Source organism: Phacochoerus africanus, chromosome 4, assembly GCF_016906955.1.
Source record: "Phacochoerus africanus isolate WHEZ1 chromosome 4, ROS_Pafr_v1, whole genome shotgun sequence".
Classification (NCBI taxonomy): Eukaryota; Metazoa; Chordata; class Mammalia; order Artiodactyla; family Suidae; genus Phacochoerus; species Phacochoerus africanus.
The window spans coordinates 26498104-26517797 of NC_062547.1; the positions used below are offsets into that span (position 1 = coordinate 26498104).

The window sequence follows — 19694 nt, forward strand, 5'->3', positions numbered from 1 at the left end:
TCAAGCAAGGTGCTTTCCAGGGCTCTTTTTTCAATGACTGAAGTGGCAAAGTAGAAATTACTCGAGTCCTCTCTCTGTTATTTCTTAGCTGTGTGATCTCAGGCAACTTCATCTCTCTGAGCCTCGGTTCCTTTATCTGTGTACAGAACTGGCTCCATAATTGGCAGGGCCCAATGCGAACTGAAAACATGAGGTCACCTGTCCAAAACATATTTAAAAATGCAAGAAGATAATTGCCAGGCATAAAACCAAGTGTGGCCTGCTTCTAAGCTAAGCACGGATGCTATGCTGGTCACAGGTTCCTGAAGCTGGCCCTGCTACTCATGACATTCATTTGAGTATCAAGAGACAACTGAGAAGATGTACAGAGCACAGTCTTACACGTAGCACCAGCTCAGGAAATGTTGGACGTGCTCCCCTAGTTAGGTCTGCTTCAGCCCCTGCGTGTGGCACTACCTGAAGCAGCGGTATAGGTGATCATGAGGAGGGGTTGGCATGGGATCTCGGGTTATGAACTGAGCTGGCACCTGCCTTATATATGGGACTAAAAGCACCAGAGTGGGATGCCAGATCCAGCACTGAAGATGGATATGGGATCAAGGGCAAGTGCACAGCCAGCGTCTCTGTAAGATCCTCCTGGCAAGGTGGTGGCTGTATTCTATCCTCCACGTGTGCTACACGGAGTGACTGCTGGGGTACGAGGAGGTCACAGCTGCAGACTGTAAACTCCACAGGGCCCGGTCAACCCGAAGGGCTGTGGAGTTTTTTACTTTTTAGCTAGTCAACCCAGAAAGTTTGATTTGAAAGGTCAGAGAAGGCAGAGGACCGGGGGAGCCAGCCCTCTTAGTTTTGAAGATGATGGACCAGTGCGAAGGCAAGCAAAAGGAGTCTGGCCTGAAAACGGACGTTTTAATTATTTAAATCACTGTGGGCTGGACAATGGTTCCACTTGATCAAGCTGAAACCGAGGGCCGACTTCAGCCAAAACCAAAATGGAGTAATCTGAAACCACAAGTCACATTTGGTTTCTGTCCAAGGCAGTCCTCCAAACCCTTCAGCATCCCACCACAGTGGCCTCTGGGTTCTCTGGGACTGTGTGGGTCACATCAAGCAACCAAAGTGTCAGCAACAATCAGCTCACTCAAAGAGACAGCCTCGGAAAGGCATCTGAATTGCTCTGAGATGGGGCAATTACAAACTTCCATACCCACCCCCCCCCCACCGCCCCCATGGGGTCTTTTCAGCCCTAGACCCTTTTTTTCTTTTTCTTTTTTTCTTTGCTTTTTTTTTTTGCTTTTTAGGGCCGCACCTGCAGCACATGGAAGTTCCCAGGCTAGGGGTCAAACGGGAGCTGTAGCTGCCAGCCTTCACCACAGCCACAGCAATGCCAGATCCGAGCTGCATCTGTGACCTACACCACAGCTCACAGCAACTCGAGATCCTTCACGCACTAAGCAAGGCCAGGGATCGAACCTGCATCCTCATGGCTACTAGTCGGGTTCGTAACCTGCTGAGCCACAATGGAACTCCAGCCTTAGACCTTTTCAATTTGACAAACTTCCTCAAGGAAAAGAAGTCATGTATGCACACATGCGTGTGCACATGTGCATGAGTACATACACACACACCACATTTATATGTGTTATATACATATACACAAGTGTATACCTAGTTCAAACGTATCCTCAATGTGAGCTAAGGCTAAAGAAACTACACCTTAACACAATGCTCTATAGGCAGACAGGCTGAAAATCAGTTTCAATGCATGGAGTGAATGTATGTATTTGGTTTTAATGCATACAACCAAAAGAACTAGGACCAGACTGCAGAAAGAACTCTCAACTCAAAAGGAACAAGACAAACAACTCAAGAGGAAACTCGGCAAAGGATACGACCGGGCAATTCCCATCAGAGCAATGGCATATGGTCAATAACAACTTGAAAAAATGCTGCCAGTTGCCAGCAATGAAGCACAATTTTAATTGCAGCAGACTCGCCAAACTTAAGGTCATAAAATACCAGGCCAGGACAGAGCGGGAGAGGAAGTCTCAGAGACTACTCGTGGGCCTGCAAACGGGTCTATCCACCCTGGTCCATCTACCTGGTGCTCAAGGGTCAGAAGCACACACCCCAGGCATTTCACCGGCAGCTGCACAGTCAGAGGAAAATCCCACCCAAACAAAAATGTTGACTGAAGCACCGTTTGTAAAATAAAAATATCAGAAAGGGCCCACATGTTCACCAGCAGGAGAATTAGTACCTCAGGCTCACTCATTGTTTCAGCAGAATTCTACAGCAGGGGACAGCTAACTCTTTCTGAAAAAGGCCAGACAGTAAATACTCCAGGCCTCGCTCACCTTTGGGTCTCGGTCTCCGCCTTAACCCTTCAACTTAGCCATGGTAGAGCAAGTGGCCACAGAAAACGCAAGGCTGTGTTCCAACAAAATTTGATTTACAGGCAGTAAATACATTTAAAGTAAATAACTCTAAAAACAGGTCACAGGCCAATTTGGCCCAGGGGCCATCATGAACAGGAGTGAAAAATGAATGAATGAACCACAGCGAAGATGGATCAATCTCACACATATAATATTGGGGGGGGGGTAATATAAGAACATGTACAGTGTGGTACCACTTAGATGAAGTTATATGTGCTAAGGAATGCTACCTGTTATTAAAGGGTACAAAAATACATACAGAAAAAAAAATGAAACCCGCACTGGCAGAAACAACCCTAAGTTCAGGGCAGTGATACCTCTGGTGAGGATGGGAGAGGGGTATACTGCAGACCTGGATATTTTTTATTATTTTACTATTACTATTTTTTTTTTTCTTTTTACGGTCACACCTGTGGCATTTGGAAGTTCCCAGGCTAGGGGTCAAATTGAAGCTGCAGCTGAGGCCTACACCACAGCCACAGCAACACTGGATCTGAGCCGCATCTGTGACCTATGAAACAGTTTGCAGCAATGCCAGATCCTTAACCCACTGAGCAAGGCCAGGGATCAAATCTGTATCATCACGGACACTATATCGGGTCCTTAACCCTCTGAGCTGCAGCAGGAACTCCACATTTTATTATTTTTAAAATCTGAGGCAAATAAGGCAATATGGTAATGTCATTTTTTCATTGAGATATAATTGACATATAACATCATGTTAGTTTCAGGCATATAACAATGACTCGATATTTGCACATATTGTGAAATGATCGCCACAATAAGTCTAGGTAACACTGTCCACCACATAGTTACAAAATCGTTTTTGGGACGTGAACTTTTAGCATCTACTCCCTTAGCAATTTTCAAATATATAATAATTATGGTTAATATATTATTAATAATGTCATATAGTATTATTGGCTACAGTTAACATAGTTGAAATAATATAATCATAACTATAGGTAACACAATTTTTAAAAAACAGGATGTTGGGAGTTCGGGTGTTCATTTAACTTTATTTTTCCTTTTCAGTATGTTTGAAAAACTCCTCTGAATGTTTTTAAGAGTCTAGTCTGGCAGAAACGATTCAGGGATTACTCGCTTTCCTTTCCTTTCCTCTTTCCCTGTGCAATTCTCTTTGGCCAACGAACCCCAACTTTAGCATCTTTCGCACGGAGGGGGCCAGCTGCTCAGAGGACACAAGTACACGCAGGTAAAGAGCCACACCTGGGATTCCTCCTTATCAATGGCTCCTCATAAAACACGGTGTCCCCACTACCCATCCACCCCGCTCCAGCAAGGTAGAGAAACAGAGCAGAAGATGCTAGAGGAATACTCTCCAAACCCAGCAGCAAACCAAAAAGAGGCCTCTGAATCTTTAAAACCCACATCCCGAAGTCCCTGCCCTTCAACTGCTGGAAGCAGCCTTAGGAAGGCCCCTCAGGCCTTCCCCTCCCCCAGGTCTACTGATTCTCCCTTTATGTAAATTCCAATGAGGTTTGTGTTCTGGTTCCCAAGGACACTGCCACAAATTAGGAGGGAGAGGATTGGAGGATGTGGTTGCCAACCTGCAGACAAACTGCCCAAGTAAGAAAGAAGAGCTAACAGCCCTGGGAAGAGACTGAAAGGCTATACAGAGCCACCTGAAGAATTCTGAAACAGTGAAGCTTAAGAGAGTTTCAACAGAGACCCGAAAGTTCTAAAAGGAGCCAATGGCAATCCTGGATGATAGCCCCGTCTAAAAACTAACATTCCTAAGAATGGCCCTGTGCTGTCACCAGGAGAGGTGGACACTGATGAAACCAAGAGGCCACACAGTGCAAAGATCCCGGTCACAGACAGACTCACTTACCCAGAGTGAAATCTGCCCCAAGAGCCCAGACAACTCAAGTTTCACAATACTTCTCCCAAGGCCTCTGCAGTTTTTACCAGGCTTAGCCAAATTTCAGGGCCAGAGTACATGGGACCAACACCCTAGGCTCAGGGGGGGCAGGGGTCACATCTCAGTGGTTCCTATAATCTCATGGACCCTGGCACATAAGTGCTCAACACACAGCCCACAAACTGACGGGGAAATAATTCCTACTTTGGGATGTTACGTCTCTGTATCTTCTAGCAATATTTAATATGCTCCACATGTATGTTTTCTTTGTTCTTGCCAAGGTTTCCCAGTCACTGAGAAAATGTATGATTTTACTCGAAGAATATTCTGTTTGACAGCATTTACTTCAATAGAAATGGAGAAAATCGTCCTCAGGGTTAACTTCAAAAACTCAACTGTGACTCCAAGTTCCTTGGCTATTATTACCACAACAAATACCGGGCTCTGAGAGTCTGTTTGCCAGCCCACAACATTCAGGAAAGAGAACTTGTCTCTCCCGCCAGCGGGAGGGAGAAGTGAGTTAAGGTTAAGCTCAGTGGGTAATTAAACTGGCGGCATTTACTTCAACCACATCTGAAGGATGGGACCCAGGGCCCACTGCAGTCATCCAAAAGCAACTGGCCTGCTTTAAGACAGGAAATGAAGCCATCTATCTCCAGCAGGACGTAGGAAATGTTGCCTTTCATCCATTTAAAGTCTGTGAAGTCAGCCCCTCCCCCACCTCAAAGGGTTCTTGACAAAACATATCAGTGAGAACCTCCTCGCCACCAGCGCCCCCCCGCACCGCCCCCACATCTACTCCCCATCCTGCGGGTTGGTTACTGCTCACATCTGCACCGAGCATCCCGAGCTCCTGGCCTCCGTGGAGATCTTGTCTCCCCAGCCCCCGTTTCCCTGGAAACCAGGCAAGTGGGGGAGCTGGAGCTGCCCCGAGACTTCCTCTGTTCCAGGACTGAGGACACCTGGCTCCAAGCCTCTCAGCAAATAATCCGACCCATTAACAAGCACTGCTCCTTTGTGGCCTACACAATGCCGGCAGCTCTGACCTTCAAAGAAGAGCGGCTTGTCTGTGGCCAGCTGCAAGTTCTTGCCTTCCTTTCAGAGTCTGCTCAACAGGACCTCTGCCAGCAGCCCTCGGCCCCCCAAGATAGGCAGGGCCAAATCTCGGGGCTAGTGTTTGTGGGACGATGGTGAGCCAACCCTATAGCCTCTGGCGGGGAGAGGGGACAAGTCTCAGTCTACAGCAGTGGAGGGGCTGCCATTCTGGTCAGCAGGAGGGGGCAGAGGTTCCTTGATCCCATGTCCCCCCCACACACCTATAAGACCCCTGTGGGAGGTAGCGCAGTAGCAGTGGCAGACCCTGATTCATTGCTAATGGCCCTTTGTTTCCTCCTCCTTGGCTTACTGGGCATGGCTACCTCCTGTCCACCCCCCAGCCTGTCTCCATCCGATTTCACAGCTCCCACCACCACCCTTCTGTGGATGGCTCCCCAAATCTTCATTCCAGCAATAATCCTCTTCCTCCTGATGCTCCGTGGACACCCCTGCCTGAATGCCTCCTCACTGCAAATTCTGCACCTCTGAAACTGACTCCCGCCCTCTCTCCCAAACCCCTCCCTCTCCCTATGGATCCACTTCTCTTATACGGCTCACTGTGTCCCAGCTCCTCAGGCTCCAGCTATGCTTGACCTTCTCCCCCTCCTCACCCTGCACTCTGCTCAGGATCTACTGCTCTTCATCGGGTATAAAATCCAACCCCAGACTGCCAACTTTTTTTTTTTCTCTCTTCTAGTTTTATTGAGGTATGATTGGCACACTGCACTCTATACATGTAAGGTGTACAGAATAATGACCTGCACTACCTCCACCATGAAATGATTACCATGATTAGTGACCATCCATCATCTAGTTAAAGAACTAGAAAAAATTTTGTTTACCTTGGGATGAGAACTCTTAGGATTTGCTCTCTTAACCACTTTCATATATGACATACAGCAGTGCTAATTGTATTTATCATGTTACTTATTAACCAGACCTGCCCCAGGTTACCCTTTCAAGCATACCTTTTTTTAATTTTTTTGAAATGATTAGTGGTGAGGGCATGAAATCCATCTGGGTTCAAATTTCAGCTCTACCACTCACCACCTACATGACATTAGGAGAATTCTTTACTTTATTTCAGCCTCAGTTTCCCCACCTATAAAATGGGTATAAAAATAGTGGCTGTGTTGGACTTCCCATGTGGCTTACAACAGAATAGTGGCTGTATCTTAAGATTTTGTAAAAACTGAGATAATGCACCCAGATAACTGAAAATAGCATGTGGTCCACAGCGGGTGCCCAGCAGATGCTTGCAATAATATTATTACTGGGGAGACACATGAGTATAGTGGTTAAGAGTTCAGATCCTTGGTTTATACTGCTCAGGTTGATGTCACAAACTAACTACTTCCTGTGTGACCTTAGGCAAATTATTTAACCTTACTATGTCTTGTTTCCTTATCTACAAAAAGGGAGTCATGATATTATCAACCCAAAACGCCATCCTACTTATAAAGCACATAGAAATGTCCCACATACATAATGCGCACTCAGGCACTGCCAGCCAAGTGGGTTCCTTCATCCTATACAGTCTGCACACCTCCCTTCCCTGAGCCTAAAATACTCCATGGAACTGTATTTCCGGCTTTTAAGTGGTACCCACCCTCCTGGATCCCTCTCCTTCAACAACCCACACTGCTCAGAGGGAAATCATCTCCCCCAATGGTGGTTCCGGCAGTACACCCAATGGTCAACCCAGATTGTGATTTTGGGGGTATGACAATTTTTATCTCCCTCACTTGGGTATCATCTCAACAATGCCAGGGTCCTGCAACTGCCCCAGCTCTATATGCCCTGCAGCACCTTGCATGGCGTCTGGCACAGAAATTGTGGAAAGAATGAGAGTCTGCAGAGGGTAGGAGCTGGGGTTCCCGTATAATGGAGAGCCTACAGGTGCTCTCTGGGTGTACCTCTGAAACCGCAGAAGAGGACCAAGATGTCCCCATGTTAAGAACACATCCTGAGTAGCGTTCCCCTCATGGCTCAGTGGTAACGAACCTCACTAGTATCCAGGAGGACTTGGGTTCAATCCCTGGCCTTGCAGTGGGTTAAGGATCTGGTGTTGCTGTGAGCTGCAGTGTAGGTCACAGACACGGCTTGGATCCTGCATTGCTTTGGCTGTGGCTGTGGTGTAGGCCAGCAGCTGCAGCTCCAGTTGGACCCCTAGTTTGGGAACTTTCATATACCTCAAGTACGGCCCTAAAAACCAAAAACAACAACAACAACAACAACAACAAAAACGACTATATCCTGACTGCCTGGTTGCCTGGTTTCTTCTTTAATTCTTTAATTGATCCATTCATTCCACAGACATTTACTATACTATTTCCTCTAAATGAAGCAGTCTACAAGGCACCAGGGATAAAAGAAAAGCCAGTCTGTGTTCTTAAAGAGCTAAATTCTAGAGGGGCGCCAGGCTGGTCAATGTGCACTGAAGGCAAAGCCCAAGAGTGTGATTTACTCCACATGTCTGTCTCACGTGCTACGGCTGAACCAGGCCATATGCTCAGCACTGGGAGCACAGCTGTGAACCATGTAACAGCAGCATGTCATGGCCACCACAGTGCACTAGAGAAGGCAGGAAATAAATGAGAAGTGGGGGTAAGTGCAGAGGAGAAGCAGGGGAAGGAGAGTGAGACTGGGGAGGAGGAGAGGAGTTATTTTTCCAGGGTGTTGAGGGTGGGCCTCTTGGACGAGGCGATTTTAGTTTGGAGGAGGCCCGAGATGGTGTGCAAACACACAGGAGAATGACCAGGAACGTGTCCCCAAGGAAGCAGGTCACACGGGAGCCTTTAAGGCGACCTTGCTGCTGGACTTTGGAGCGCTGAGCAGAAGCATGCTCCTGCTCCTCGGCTCACGCAGCCCCTCTGCTCTGATGCTCAGCTCCTTGAGGCTTCTGCCCACGGATCTGCTGAGGGGTGAATGGGAAATGTAGAAGCTACTTTGGGTTGACATGAACAAAGCTACAGAAATACACAAGCGCCAAGGGGCTCTGTGAATAAAAAATACAGATACACTGGCTAAGTGACTCTGCTGTTTAGGGACAAGGCAAGACTTGGCACTGGAAGAAACACAGCCCAGGACACAGTGGGTGTTCTGAGCACAACTATGCTGAAAACAGCAGCAGATCTTACTTGGCGGAGGACCCGGGGAAGAGCTGTGCTGCCAGCCCATCCAGGGCTTCGGCTCCAGCCAAGGATGACTGAGCACACGGGAGAAGGGAAGGACGTGAAAGAGCAAAATCCCACACTGCGATCTTCCAGAAGGCCACACCGGTCCCGGCTTATCCTCACTCCCGCAAGACGAATGCACGCGGTAAGAAAACCCATCCACGGAAATCAAGTTCTTTAAAAAATAGGACTCTCCAGTTATTTGCCGACGTCAAGCCATCACCCCACAGCACTGCCCTGTATTTTATTTTTTACTATTTTATTATGGAAAATTCCAACTACATAAACAGCTAGAGGCTAGCACAGTGAACTCCTGGCTTTCGATCACCTGGCTTTGATAAGTATCAACTCACTGACAATTCCGTTGCAGTCCAACACCCACTCCCACCCCCGAGGACAGGCTTGAAGCACACCTGAGATACCACGTCATTTCACCTTCACGTGCTTCAGCACATACCTCTCCAAGATAAAGACTTCTTAAAAATAATAAACACAATGCCATCCTCACCCTTCGAAAATTTACAACACTACCTTAACTTTACCAGCTATACAGCTGCAATTCAAAATTTCCCAATTACCTCAATTTTTTTTAAAAAAACGGTCGGTTTGTCTGAATCAGGATCGAAACAAGGTCCGCACATGACATGTGATTTGTCTCAAGTCTCTTTCAGTCTGTAGGTTCCCCCTTCCTCTTTACTGTTTTCTTAGAACCCATTTGTGGATGGAACTGGGTGGTAAAGAATGTCCCATGTCCCGGATCTGGCAGTCTGTCTATCCACGGGGTCAATCACGGTTAGTGTTCAGAACCGCATGTTTGTTCATGTCCCCCACCACCACCCCAGTTCATGTGTGGAAACCCTACCTCCTGGTGGATGGAATTAGGAGGTGGGGTCTTTGGGAGGTGCTTCGGATTAGATGAGGTCATGAGGGTGGTGTTCTCACCGTGGGATAAGTGCCCTTCCGAGATGAGGAGAAGCAAAGGATTTCTCTCTGTGCACACACCCAGGAGGACCATGTGAAGATCCAGGCAGAAGGAGAACCCACACCAGGAACCAGACCTTGCTGGTACTCTGGTCCTCAACCTCCAGATCTGTGACACGTTTCTGCAGCTTAAGCCCCTCAGTCTATGGCATTCCATTACAACAGCCTGAACTAAGACAGATTTAGAGGCTCAGTCAGATTCTGGATGGATGCTTTGGGACAGAAATACCATAGGGTGATGTGTGTTCCAGTTGGGGCACATCAGCAGGCAAAGGCCCAGTTGTCTCTTTTCTTGTGATGCTAAAACTGACTTGTGGGAGTTTCCAATGCCAGGTCAGATGCGGCAACCACACCACACCCTGACTCTCCCACTGAATGCCGCGGAAGGAAACCTGGGCAGGATACGTGTAGCAGCTATTTTTAGATTCTGAAAAGTAAACCACGACAGACCAACTGGGGAAGAAGACCAAAATTTGAACTATGACTGAAACAGGGGCGAGTTTACTTTCTTTTCCCTGCTCTCAGAATCCCAGGAAACCGGCACAGACCTGGATCTGGTGAGCACACCAAAGACGGTGAGAACTCCACTCAGAGACCACCGCCCAGGCCCCAGACTGACCACAGGGAGATGTAGACACAGGACACACCCAAGGAGCACTGGAAAAATCATCTGAAAACAACCACAACTGCAGCCCACAGAGGGCTGTCAGGAACTTGTGGCCTTGTGGCCTGACCCAAGAAGGTCATCTGTCACTAAAACAAAAATATAAGCCCTCTCTGTGGGATTTAAACAAAACCCAAAGTGTCATACAGAATAATCAAAATACCCAGAATATAATCCAAAATTACTGAGCATATGAAAAAAAAAAAAAAAAAACCAGGAAAATCTCAACTCTCATGGGAAAAGACAATCAACACCAAGATAAGGCAGATGTTGGAATTCTATGACAAACACTTTAAAGCAGCTGTCATAACAAATATTCTAATAAGCAATCACACTCTCAAAACAAATAGAAAATAGAAAGTCTCAGCAAAGAAACACAAGACATAAAGAACCAAAAGGAAATTTCAGAACTGAAAAATACAGTAATTGAAATAAAAAAGAACCACATTGTCTGGCCTCGAAAGCAGATTGGAGATGACAGAGGAAAAAGTAAACCTGACAAAAGATTAGTAAAAATCATCCAAGCTGGGAGTTCCCTTGTGGCACAGCAGATTGGGGATCCAGTGTTGTGACTGCAGCAAGTGCCATGGTATGGGTTCAATCTCTGGCCTGGGAACTTCCACATGCTGCAGATCTGCCCCCCCCCCCCCCCCAATGATCCAATCTGGACAATAAAGAGAAAAAAAGACTGACTGAGAAGTAAATAGAGCTTCAGAGATCTAAAATTGTATGAGAATTCCATAAGAAAATGAGAAAGAGGATTGTAAATTGACTATAGTCCAATTAAAAACAGAAATGGAAGGAACAGCTGAAAATGTACTAAGTCTGGCAAAAGACAAAAACCTACAGATTCAAAGAGAATCCTAAACAGGATAAACTCAAAGAAATCCACACACCCAGAAACACGATCATCTAATGGCTGAAAAAATCTTCAAAGCAGCCACAGAAAAATGGTGTCTTCTCTAAGGGATTTAAATAAAAATTTTAGACAACTGCAGACTTCTCACCGGAAATGAGAGAAGCCAGAAGGAAGTGGTACAACATTTTATTTATTTACTTATTTTTGTCTTTTTAGGACGGCACCCACGGCACATGGAGGTTCCCAGGCTAGGGGTCTAATCAGAGCTGTAGCCACAGACCTACGCCACAGCCATTGCAACACCACAGCTCACGGCAACACCAGATCCTTAACCCACTCAGCGAGGCCAGGGATCGAACCTGCAACCTCGTGGTTCCTAGTCGGATTTGTTTCCGCTGCGCCATGATGGGAACGCCAACATTTTAAAGGGGCTTTAAAGAAAAGAACTGTCACCCCAGAATTCTAGATGTTGTAAAAATATCCTTCAGGGATGCAGGTGAGATAAAGACATGCTCTGATGAAGGAAGAGAATCTGTTGCCAGCAGACCTGTTTTAAAGAGAATTGCTACAGGAAGTTCTTCAGACAGAAGGAAAATGTCATTAGGAGAAAAAACTTGGAACATCAGAAGTGAAGGAAGAGCAACCGAAATGGTAAATAAATTGATGACTGTTCTCTTCTGGAGTTCTTTAAAATACAGTTGAAATGTTAAACCAAAAGTTAAAACATTGTCTTTTGGGGGTTTTTAATGTATGCAGATGTAGTCCCTAAAACAACTATACTACAAAGAGATCCGCAGAGTGACAAGGTTCTACGATCCACTTGAAGTGCTGCAATATCGATTCAAAGCTGTCTGTGAGAAGACTGACTGCTGGTTTTAGGACTTTTCTGCCTGATCCATCCATTATAAAGCTCCCTATCAATTTTTCATCTAATGGTTTTAGTAGCCACTGTTGATCCATTTCTCCATCAGGGGTTAAAACACAGACAAACGCTAATTTTCTCATTCTGCTATTAGCTGATATTCTTTCAAAAAGAATTTTCCCAACTCGGCTAGCTAATTACTCAGAAGAACAATTCCTATTTGAAAGGGAGGATACGTGCTTGATTCTGTCCATTTTTATACCAGTTTTCAAAACAGTGAGTTGGAACTACTCTTTTCCAACGGTGAATCTAATTTAGAATAGGTATAATTTACTCATTTACACCCCTAAAGACCAATACCCAAACATTTAAATCATACAGGATCTTTAATTATGGCAGACAGTACAGAGGAAGACACAATCATTTAGAAAGTACATATTATAATGCATCACTTACCTCTATTGCCATTGAATTACTCTCTAATATGTATGTATGGCGACATACATAAAGTCCCCCCCTTACATGAGAAGATCCCCATGGACAGTAAGAAGCTGAGATCAAGCCGATACCCATTTACAAGAGGACTGAGTGAAATGCAGGCATACCTGCTTTTATTGCACTTCACTTTATTGCACTTTGAAGATAGTGCATTTTTTAATAAATTGAAGCTGAGTGAATTTCCTGCATCGAGCAGACCTATCAGCAACATTTCTCCAATAGCATTTGCTCACTTTGAGTTTCTGTGTCACATGTAGGTAACTCAAACTTTTTCATTATTATTATACTTGTTACAGTGATCAGTGATCTTTGATGTCACTACTGTAATTTTTTTGTTTTGTGTTAATTAAGTATGTAGACCACTTTTTCTAGACAGAATACTTTAAAAGACTACCACATAGGGTAAACATACCTTTTATATGCACTGGGAAACTAAAACCTTTGTGTGACTTGCTTTCTGCAATAGTTACTTTATTGGGGTTTTCTGGGACCAAACCAGCTGTATCTCAGAGGTTATGCTGTATAAAAGAAGTATGTCTCTACCCGTCCCAAATCAAAGGCAGAATCCTGATAAATACAACCTTCCCCTTAATCACTCAGTTTGGTTTATTTTCTTTTATTATTATTATTATTATTAATTATCATTATTATTATTTTTTGTCTTTTTGTCCTTTTAGGGCCGCACCCACAGCAAATGGAGGTTCCCAGGCTAGGGGTCTAATTGGAGCTCTTGCCGGCCTGCGCCAGAGCCACAGCAGCCCTAGATCCAAGCCGCGTCTGCCACCTACATCACAGCTCAGGACAACGCCGGATCCTTAACCCACTGAGCGAGGCCAGGGACTGAACCCTCGTCCTCATGGATTCTAGTCGGGTTCTTTACCACTGAGCCATGACAGGAACTTCCCATTCAGTTTTGTTTGAAGCGATTGTGTATTTTTAAAGTCAACGACTATGGCCAGCCACCACACTAAGCACTTTGCAGATATTATCTCGTCTAGTTTTCACAATAAACTCGGAAAGAAGGCTGTTAGTACCCCCACTGTAGAGAAAATCACTGTGCACGGAGATGATGTAAGATGCCAGACTCACACTTCCTTAGGGCAGAACACAAAGCTGAGGCCCGACCCCAGCTCCAGAGTCACTTTGCTCAGTCAGTCCCCTCCCCTGGGCATGACACGCACTGTCCCTGCTAAGCTGAGTCCAGCCACACAACAACCTAGCAGCTCTGCTATATCTCTGCCACTTGAGACCCATAAGATGAAATAAAGCAGGAGGAGGAAGCACCAGGAAGAGTTATAAACTCTCCGGATCCTTCCCGGGAGAGTGCACAATGATTGTTCCCTGGAAGGACATAAAGAACACGAGAGCGGTCACCCTCCGACTCAGGGACTTAGAACAGAACCAGCAGGGTAGGGGAAATTCAATGTATCCCACCACCAACAGCATTAAAACTTATGTTTTGAAAAAAATTAGTAACAATAAAGAGAGGGCATTGCAATTAGAGAACCACATACAGATGGGCTGGGGGTGATGACTATCACACAACAGCCCACATAGTAACAGTTGTGCTCTCCTCTTTATACTTTTGTCTTTTTTTTCTTTAGGGTCACACCCACGGCATATGGAAGTTCCCAGACTAGGGGATGAATGGGAGCTACAGCTGCCAGCCTACGCCACAGCCACAGTCACATCAGATCCCAGCCACATCTGCGACCTATTCCACAGCTCACGGCAATGCCGGATCCTTAACCCACTGAGAGAGGCCAGGGATCAAACCCACAACCTCGTGGTTCCTAGTAGGATTCGTTTCCCCCGTGCCACAATAGGAACTCCCCTCTTTATACTTTTCTATATTTTGCAAGTTCTTTACAAGAATCAAAATGAAAAAAAGGTTTTCATTGTAATTTATTTATTTATTTAGGCCACACCCATGGTATATGGAAGTTCCCAGGCCAGCAACAGAATCTGAGTCACAGCTACAACCTATGCCACAGCTGCAGCAATGCTGGATCCTTAACCCCCTGTGCCATTGCAGGAACTCCAAACAAGCTTTTTTTTTTTTTAATGTAAATGCAGAAAGTAAACATGTAAATCTGTCCAGAGCCGACTACAGTTAGAAAGGTTCTGGCGTTCCCATTGTGGTTCAGTGGGTTAAGAACCTGACATAGTGTCTGTGAGGATGCAGCTTCGATCCCTGGCCTCGCTCAGTGGGTTAAGGATCCAGCATTGCCCTGAGGTGTGGTACAGGTCACAGACACAGCTCGGATCTGGTGTTGCCATGCCATGGCCGTGGTATAGGCCAGCAGCTGCAGCTCCTATTCAACCCCTGGCCCAGGAACTTCCACATGCTGCAGGAACAGCCCCAAAAGGAAGAAAGAAAGAAAAAAAAAGACTCCAGCAGTCTAATTATTTAAGAGGAAAAGAAAGAGAATAAACAGTAAGGAGTGAACAGAGGGACCAGCAGCAGGTACAAATTGCTCGGAGGCTGGAACAGTATGAGAGGTGAGAAAGGGACCCTTGAAGGTCATAGAAGCTGCTGAGTGTGAATCTGGACACAGAGATGCAGACAAAGAAGGGACTGGTGTATCCAGGCAACACCAAGACTGCTCAGAGGCAGGTGGTAAAGAGAGAACAAGGGAAGTGTCTGTCTGTGTATTGATGTCATAGAATATTATACAGCAGGTAAAAGGAACCAGGGTAGTCAGAAGCCAAGGAAAACTTTAGCCTTTCAATATGGTTTGGATTTTTTTTTTTGAAGAGCATATTCTTACAGCATGTATATAATATATAAACATCTTTTTTTAAAAGAATTCAAACTGAGAAGGAAAGCAAATGAGGTACTGAGTGGGCGAGACAATCAGATCAGGGTCTGAATGAGCCTATAACTGGCTCTGCTACTGATGAGCTGTGTGACACTGGACAAGTTCACTGACCTCTCTGTACCTACTGATGGGGATAGCACACCTGTGCCTGCAGAACCATGGTAAAAGTTCAAACCAAAGTATGTCCCAGGCCCTGTGCCCTTAGCAGTGGCTCTGATAAATAGTAGCTGAGCATCCCCACATCACGCCAGAAAGCAGTGGTAAGGAACAGATTCTAGGTGACAACCGAAAATGCCTGAGCCCGCTGAGCCCGTGGATGTAAGAAGCACCAAGATGACAGTGAGCATCATGGGGGCATCCGGACAGCAGGAAGGAGCAGGGAACCCCCAGTACTTACTGCAGTTCTCTTCGTCGCTGCCGTCGGGACAGTCCTCAAACCCGTTACACCGGAAGCGGCCGATGATGCAGTGGATGCCGCTGGCACAGGGGAAGAAGGTGGGGCCACATTTCGACTTAGCCTTGGCTGCAGGAGTACAAACAAGACAAAGAGCGACATGTCAGGAGAAGTTTTCCAACCACTGCAGACCCATTCTGAGAGCTCGGAGCGTGCCATATGGTCCTCTTACATCTGCCTTGAAGTGCCCAGCATCTCTTACCACCTCCACCCACCTCCAATCCCAGCCAGACTGGAAGCCCACGTGCATCCAGCTCCAGGAAGGGAGTGGCTAATCCCGCCTACAAAGGTCCCAAAGAGGCCAAACGCAGTTCCTGCACCCAAAGGGCTCAATCAACATGTGCCAAACAAAGGAATGAACGAGTGAGTGGATGGGTGACGGACGGAGCTTGCTCTCAGGGTGCTGGAGACCCGCTCGAAATTCATACCCGGATCGTCAAAGTAAGCGTTTACATTTGGTGAGTGTTTACTAACCAGGCAGTGTGCCCAGAGCTGTACATCCTCTCACTTAATCCACCAGGCAACTGCTCTGCGGGAGGGTGAGCAGGAAAGAGTGGCTGGCCTAAGAGGCCTGAGGCTGCTGTCCTTAGAAAAGCTTCCTTGCAGCGGTGGCTCTTGTGTGGCCCGCATCTGGGAACTAGGATCTCGGCAGGCTTCCCACCGTTCTCTTGTGAGAATGGCTCACTGTGCTTAAACTATTCATGCAAAGACTCCAGTTACGCTCAACACCTTCCTTTCTTCTGGGAGTCTGAGATTTTGGTACACGCTGGGCGAGGGGGCCTGCGTGACCAGCCCCCAGTAAAAACCCTGGGTGCTGAGTCTCTAATGCGCTTCCGTGGGAGAAAACATTTCACATGTGATGTCACATGGGTTGATGGGGGAATTAAGTGCCTCCCGTGTGAATGCACTGGGAGAGGGTCCTGGAAGCCTGGACCTGGTTTCCTCTGACTTCACTCCTTCACCTTTTTCCTTTGTTGGTTTTGCTCTGTATCCTTTCGCTGGAATAAATCATCGCCGTGGGTATGACTGTACGCTGAGTTCAATGCATCCTTCTAGTAAATCATCGAAACCGGAGGTGGTCTAGGGGACTCCTGACAAAGATGGGTGTGGTTCTTATCCCCATTTCACAGATGTGCTTTGAAGAGGTGAGGCGAATTGCCCACAGTTACAGAGCTAGAAAATTGGTGCTGGGGTGAGGCCCTCAGCACTAAGAGTCCTCAAGCCACGCTCTCAACAGCATGGCCTCACTGCCAGAGGCTGTCGCTTCGCACAACAGAAGCCAGACTCCTGCTCAAAGGAATCTTTCCACTCCTGCTATACAGTTTTAACAGAAACTGCTGTTAACTCAGGCTTGATTGAGTGTCCTGCTAACCAAACAGCCCTGTGGGGTAACAGACTTTCCTGTCAACGGGCTGGCTGCTCTGCCCTGTGATTACGAGGTGAGACGGGATCTACTGCTACATCCCAGGCAGCAGGCCCCACCTAGCATCCCTCTTGTCTCCTGTCTTAAGGGAGGACCATGGTCCTTATGAAGGAAGGGCTATTTCTTTGGAACAAACAGGCAGTAAATTACCTTCATGTTCCTGCCGTCACTAACATGCCAATTCTGGCAGTGGCTGATACACAATCGACAGGGGTTTTAAGGCCTGGGACGTGCCCAGGTTTAAAAAACCCCAATGGCTTTGTTTTAACCTGAAAATACTGTAATAGCGAAGAGCACAAACTTGGGAGAGGATCCTAGGTTCAAATTGTGGCTCTACTTCTTATGACCTCAGGCAAGTTTCTAAATATTACTGAGCCTCAGTCTTCTCCTCAAAAAACTGCTGTTAACATCTACCTCGTAGAGCTCCAGGAAGGATTCAGTGCAATCATCTAAATAAAATGCTTAGCACAGAGCATGGCATACAGTAGGTGCTCAATTAATGTAGAGCTTTTGTTATTTATCATTATCATCATCATCATCATCATCATCACTAGGCTTATATAATTTTATTTTTCATTATTTAAAAAAAATTTTGGTCACACCCATGGCATATGGAAGTTCCCAGGCCAGGGATCGAATCCAAGGTAAAGCTGCAACCTATGCTACAGCTACAGTAAAGCTGATCCTTAACCCTTGTGACACAGTGGGAACTCCAAGGTAAGCCTTAAAATTTTACAAGTAAAATTTTAAAATTGATCTTTGGGATGCTAATTCTTTTTCTGATTACCAAAGTTTAGAAAGCTCATTATGGAAGATCTCTACAAACTGATAGGAAGTGATCTCTAGGATATACTGTTAAGGGCAAAAAGCAAAGGACAAAAGAGTAACTATAGAATTTACCCCTCCATATGGAAAAAGAAGGGGACCTAAGAAAACACATACGTATTGGCTCACCTGTGCAAAAAATATACAGGAAAGGGAGCTCCCATCATGGCTCAGTGGTTAACAAACCCAATTAGTATCCATGAGGACGTGGGTTTGATCCCTGGCCTCGCTCACTGGGTTAAGGATCCGGCATTCCCGTGAGCTGTGATGTAGGTTGCAGATGGGGCTCAGATCCTAAGTTGCTGTGGCTGTGATGTAAGCTAGCAGCTGTACCTCCTAGCTTAGACCCCTAGCCTGGGAACCTCCATATGCTGCAGGTGCAGACCTAAAAAGACAAAAGACAAAAAAGAAAAAAGAAATATAGGAAGGATGAACCAGAAACTAAAGGGGCTGGTTACTTACAGAGGGCAAGTAGGACAGCACTGGAAAGAATGGGAAATGGGAGTGCAATGAGGTGTCAGGATGAGGAGGGTACAGAGTTCTCTGAGTTTACTTCCATAGCTCTGACTCTTAGAACCATGATAATAGTCCACAAACTCAAAAGGTAAACAAAATCAACCGTGTGTGTGTGTGTGTGTGTGTGTGTGTGTGTGTGTTGGGGGAGGGGGACTCTATGAAATACAAACAGCAACAAATGAACAAGCTGTATTATAGATGAATAATACCTCCACACTGAAGGAAATGGGGAAGAAAAGAACTAGCCTAAGTAATTCTGGAAAACATTATTTTGCCTAGATTCCCTAATGCCAAAGAAAAGCACTGTTCATAAATACTCCAGTTATATTTGTTTCTCACAGGGATATGAATCAGCACTTTTGAAACTGCCTTTCGTATGAACTAGGATTGAATACATAAGTATATTACAGATATTAAGAGCAAGGTTTCTCATTATTGGAAGAAGAAATTACAAATAAAGAAAGTGATTAAGACTAAAGCGAATCCTGAGTGGACTGGAGTTGAAGGCATCAGTGTGAACTCAAGGTTTATAAAGATTAGATGGATAGATAGACAGATAGGAAGACAGAAATATAGATCTGTGTGCGTGCGTTGGTCCATGTACATGCATATATTTCCCAGCTCCATCTGCTTAGACAGCCCAGATCTTGGTTTCTAAATATCATTAATGAATAAAGAGAACCAGCACTCCTCAGAGAAGTGGTTGGTTCTTGGGGGAAAATACAAGATGGATCTGGAGTACCTTTTATTGCCAGAAAGTAAAAATTGCTTAAAATATGATGGAGGCATGTTGAAAGGACACGGGAGTCAACCTACAGGAGCTCCCAATGGCCAAAGCTAGAACAATCTGAGCAACAAGACCACAGTGGTATTAGACAGTAACACACAATTGTTGAATAAATACATAAATGAGGGAGAAGGGAAAGTTACATCTTCCAGAAGAATTCCAATTAATAAATGTAGAACAGATGTGGGAAACAAACAGTCACTATGAAGCAGATGCCACAGTAACAACAGTCACAGCCAAGATCCAGTGATGGATGTTCGAATGAGAGGACCGGCCAGCCTGCTCTGGTCACCTTTTCAGGGATCAGGGAAGAAAGGCTGCCTATAGGCTTTGCCATCTAACATGAGAACATTTCCCTGGAAACCTAAGACGTCACTCCTCCATTCAGAACATCACTCTAGAACTTCGG

The 19694-nt window shown here is 45.8% G+C and overlaps 1 protein-coding gene across 2 annotated transcripts in view; it reads right to left on the reverse strand.

Annotated features, from left to right (window-relative positions):
- Positions 1–19694, reverse strand: part of LDLRAD3 (low density lipoprotein receptor class A domain containing 3) — a 268394-nt gene that overhangs the window by 126718 nt on the left and 121982 nt on the right. For both annotated transcript variants that reach the window (XM_047775979.1, XM_047775978.1), the window contains exon 3: positions 15678–15803. In XM_047775979.1, coding sequence (XP_047631935.1) covers positions 15678–15803 — 126 coding nt within the window. The remainder of the gene's footprint in view (positions 1–15677; positions 15804–19694) is intronic.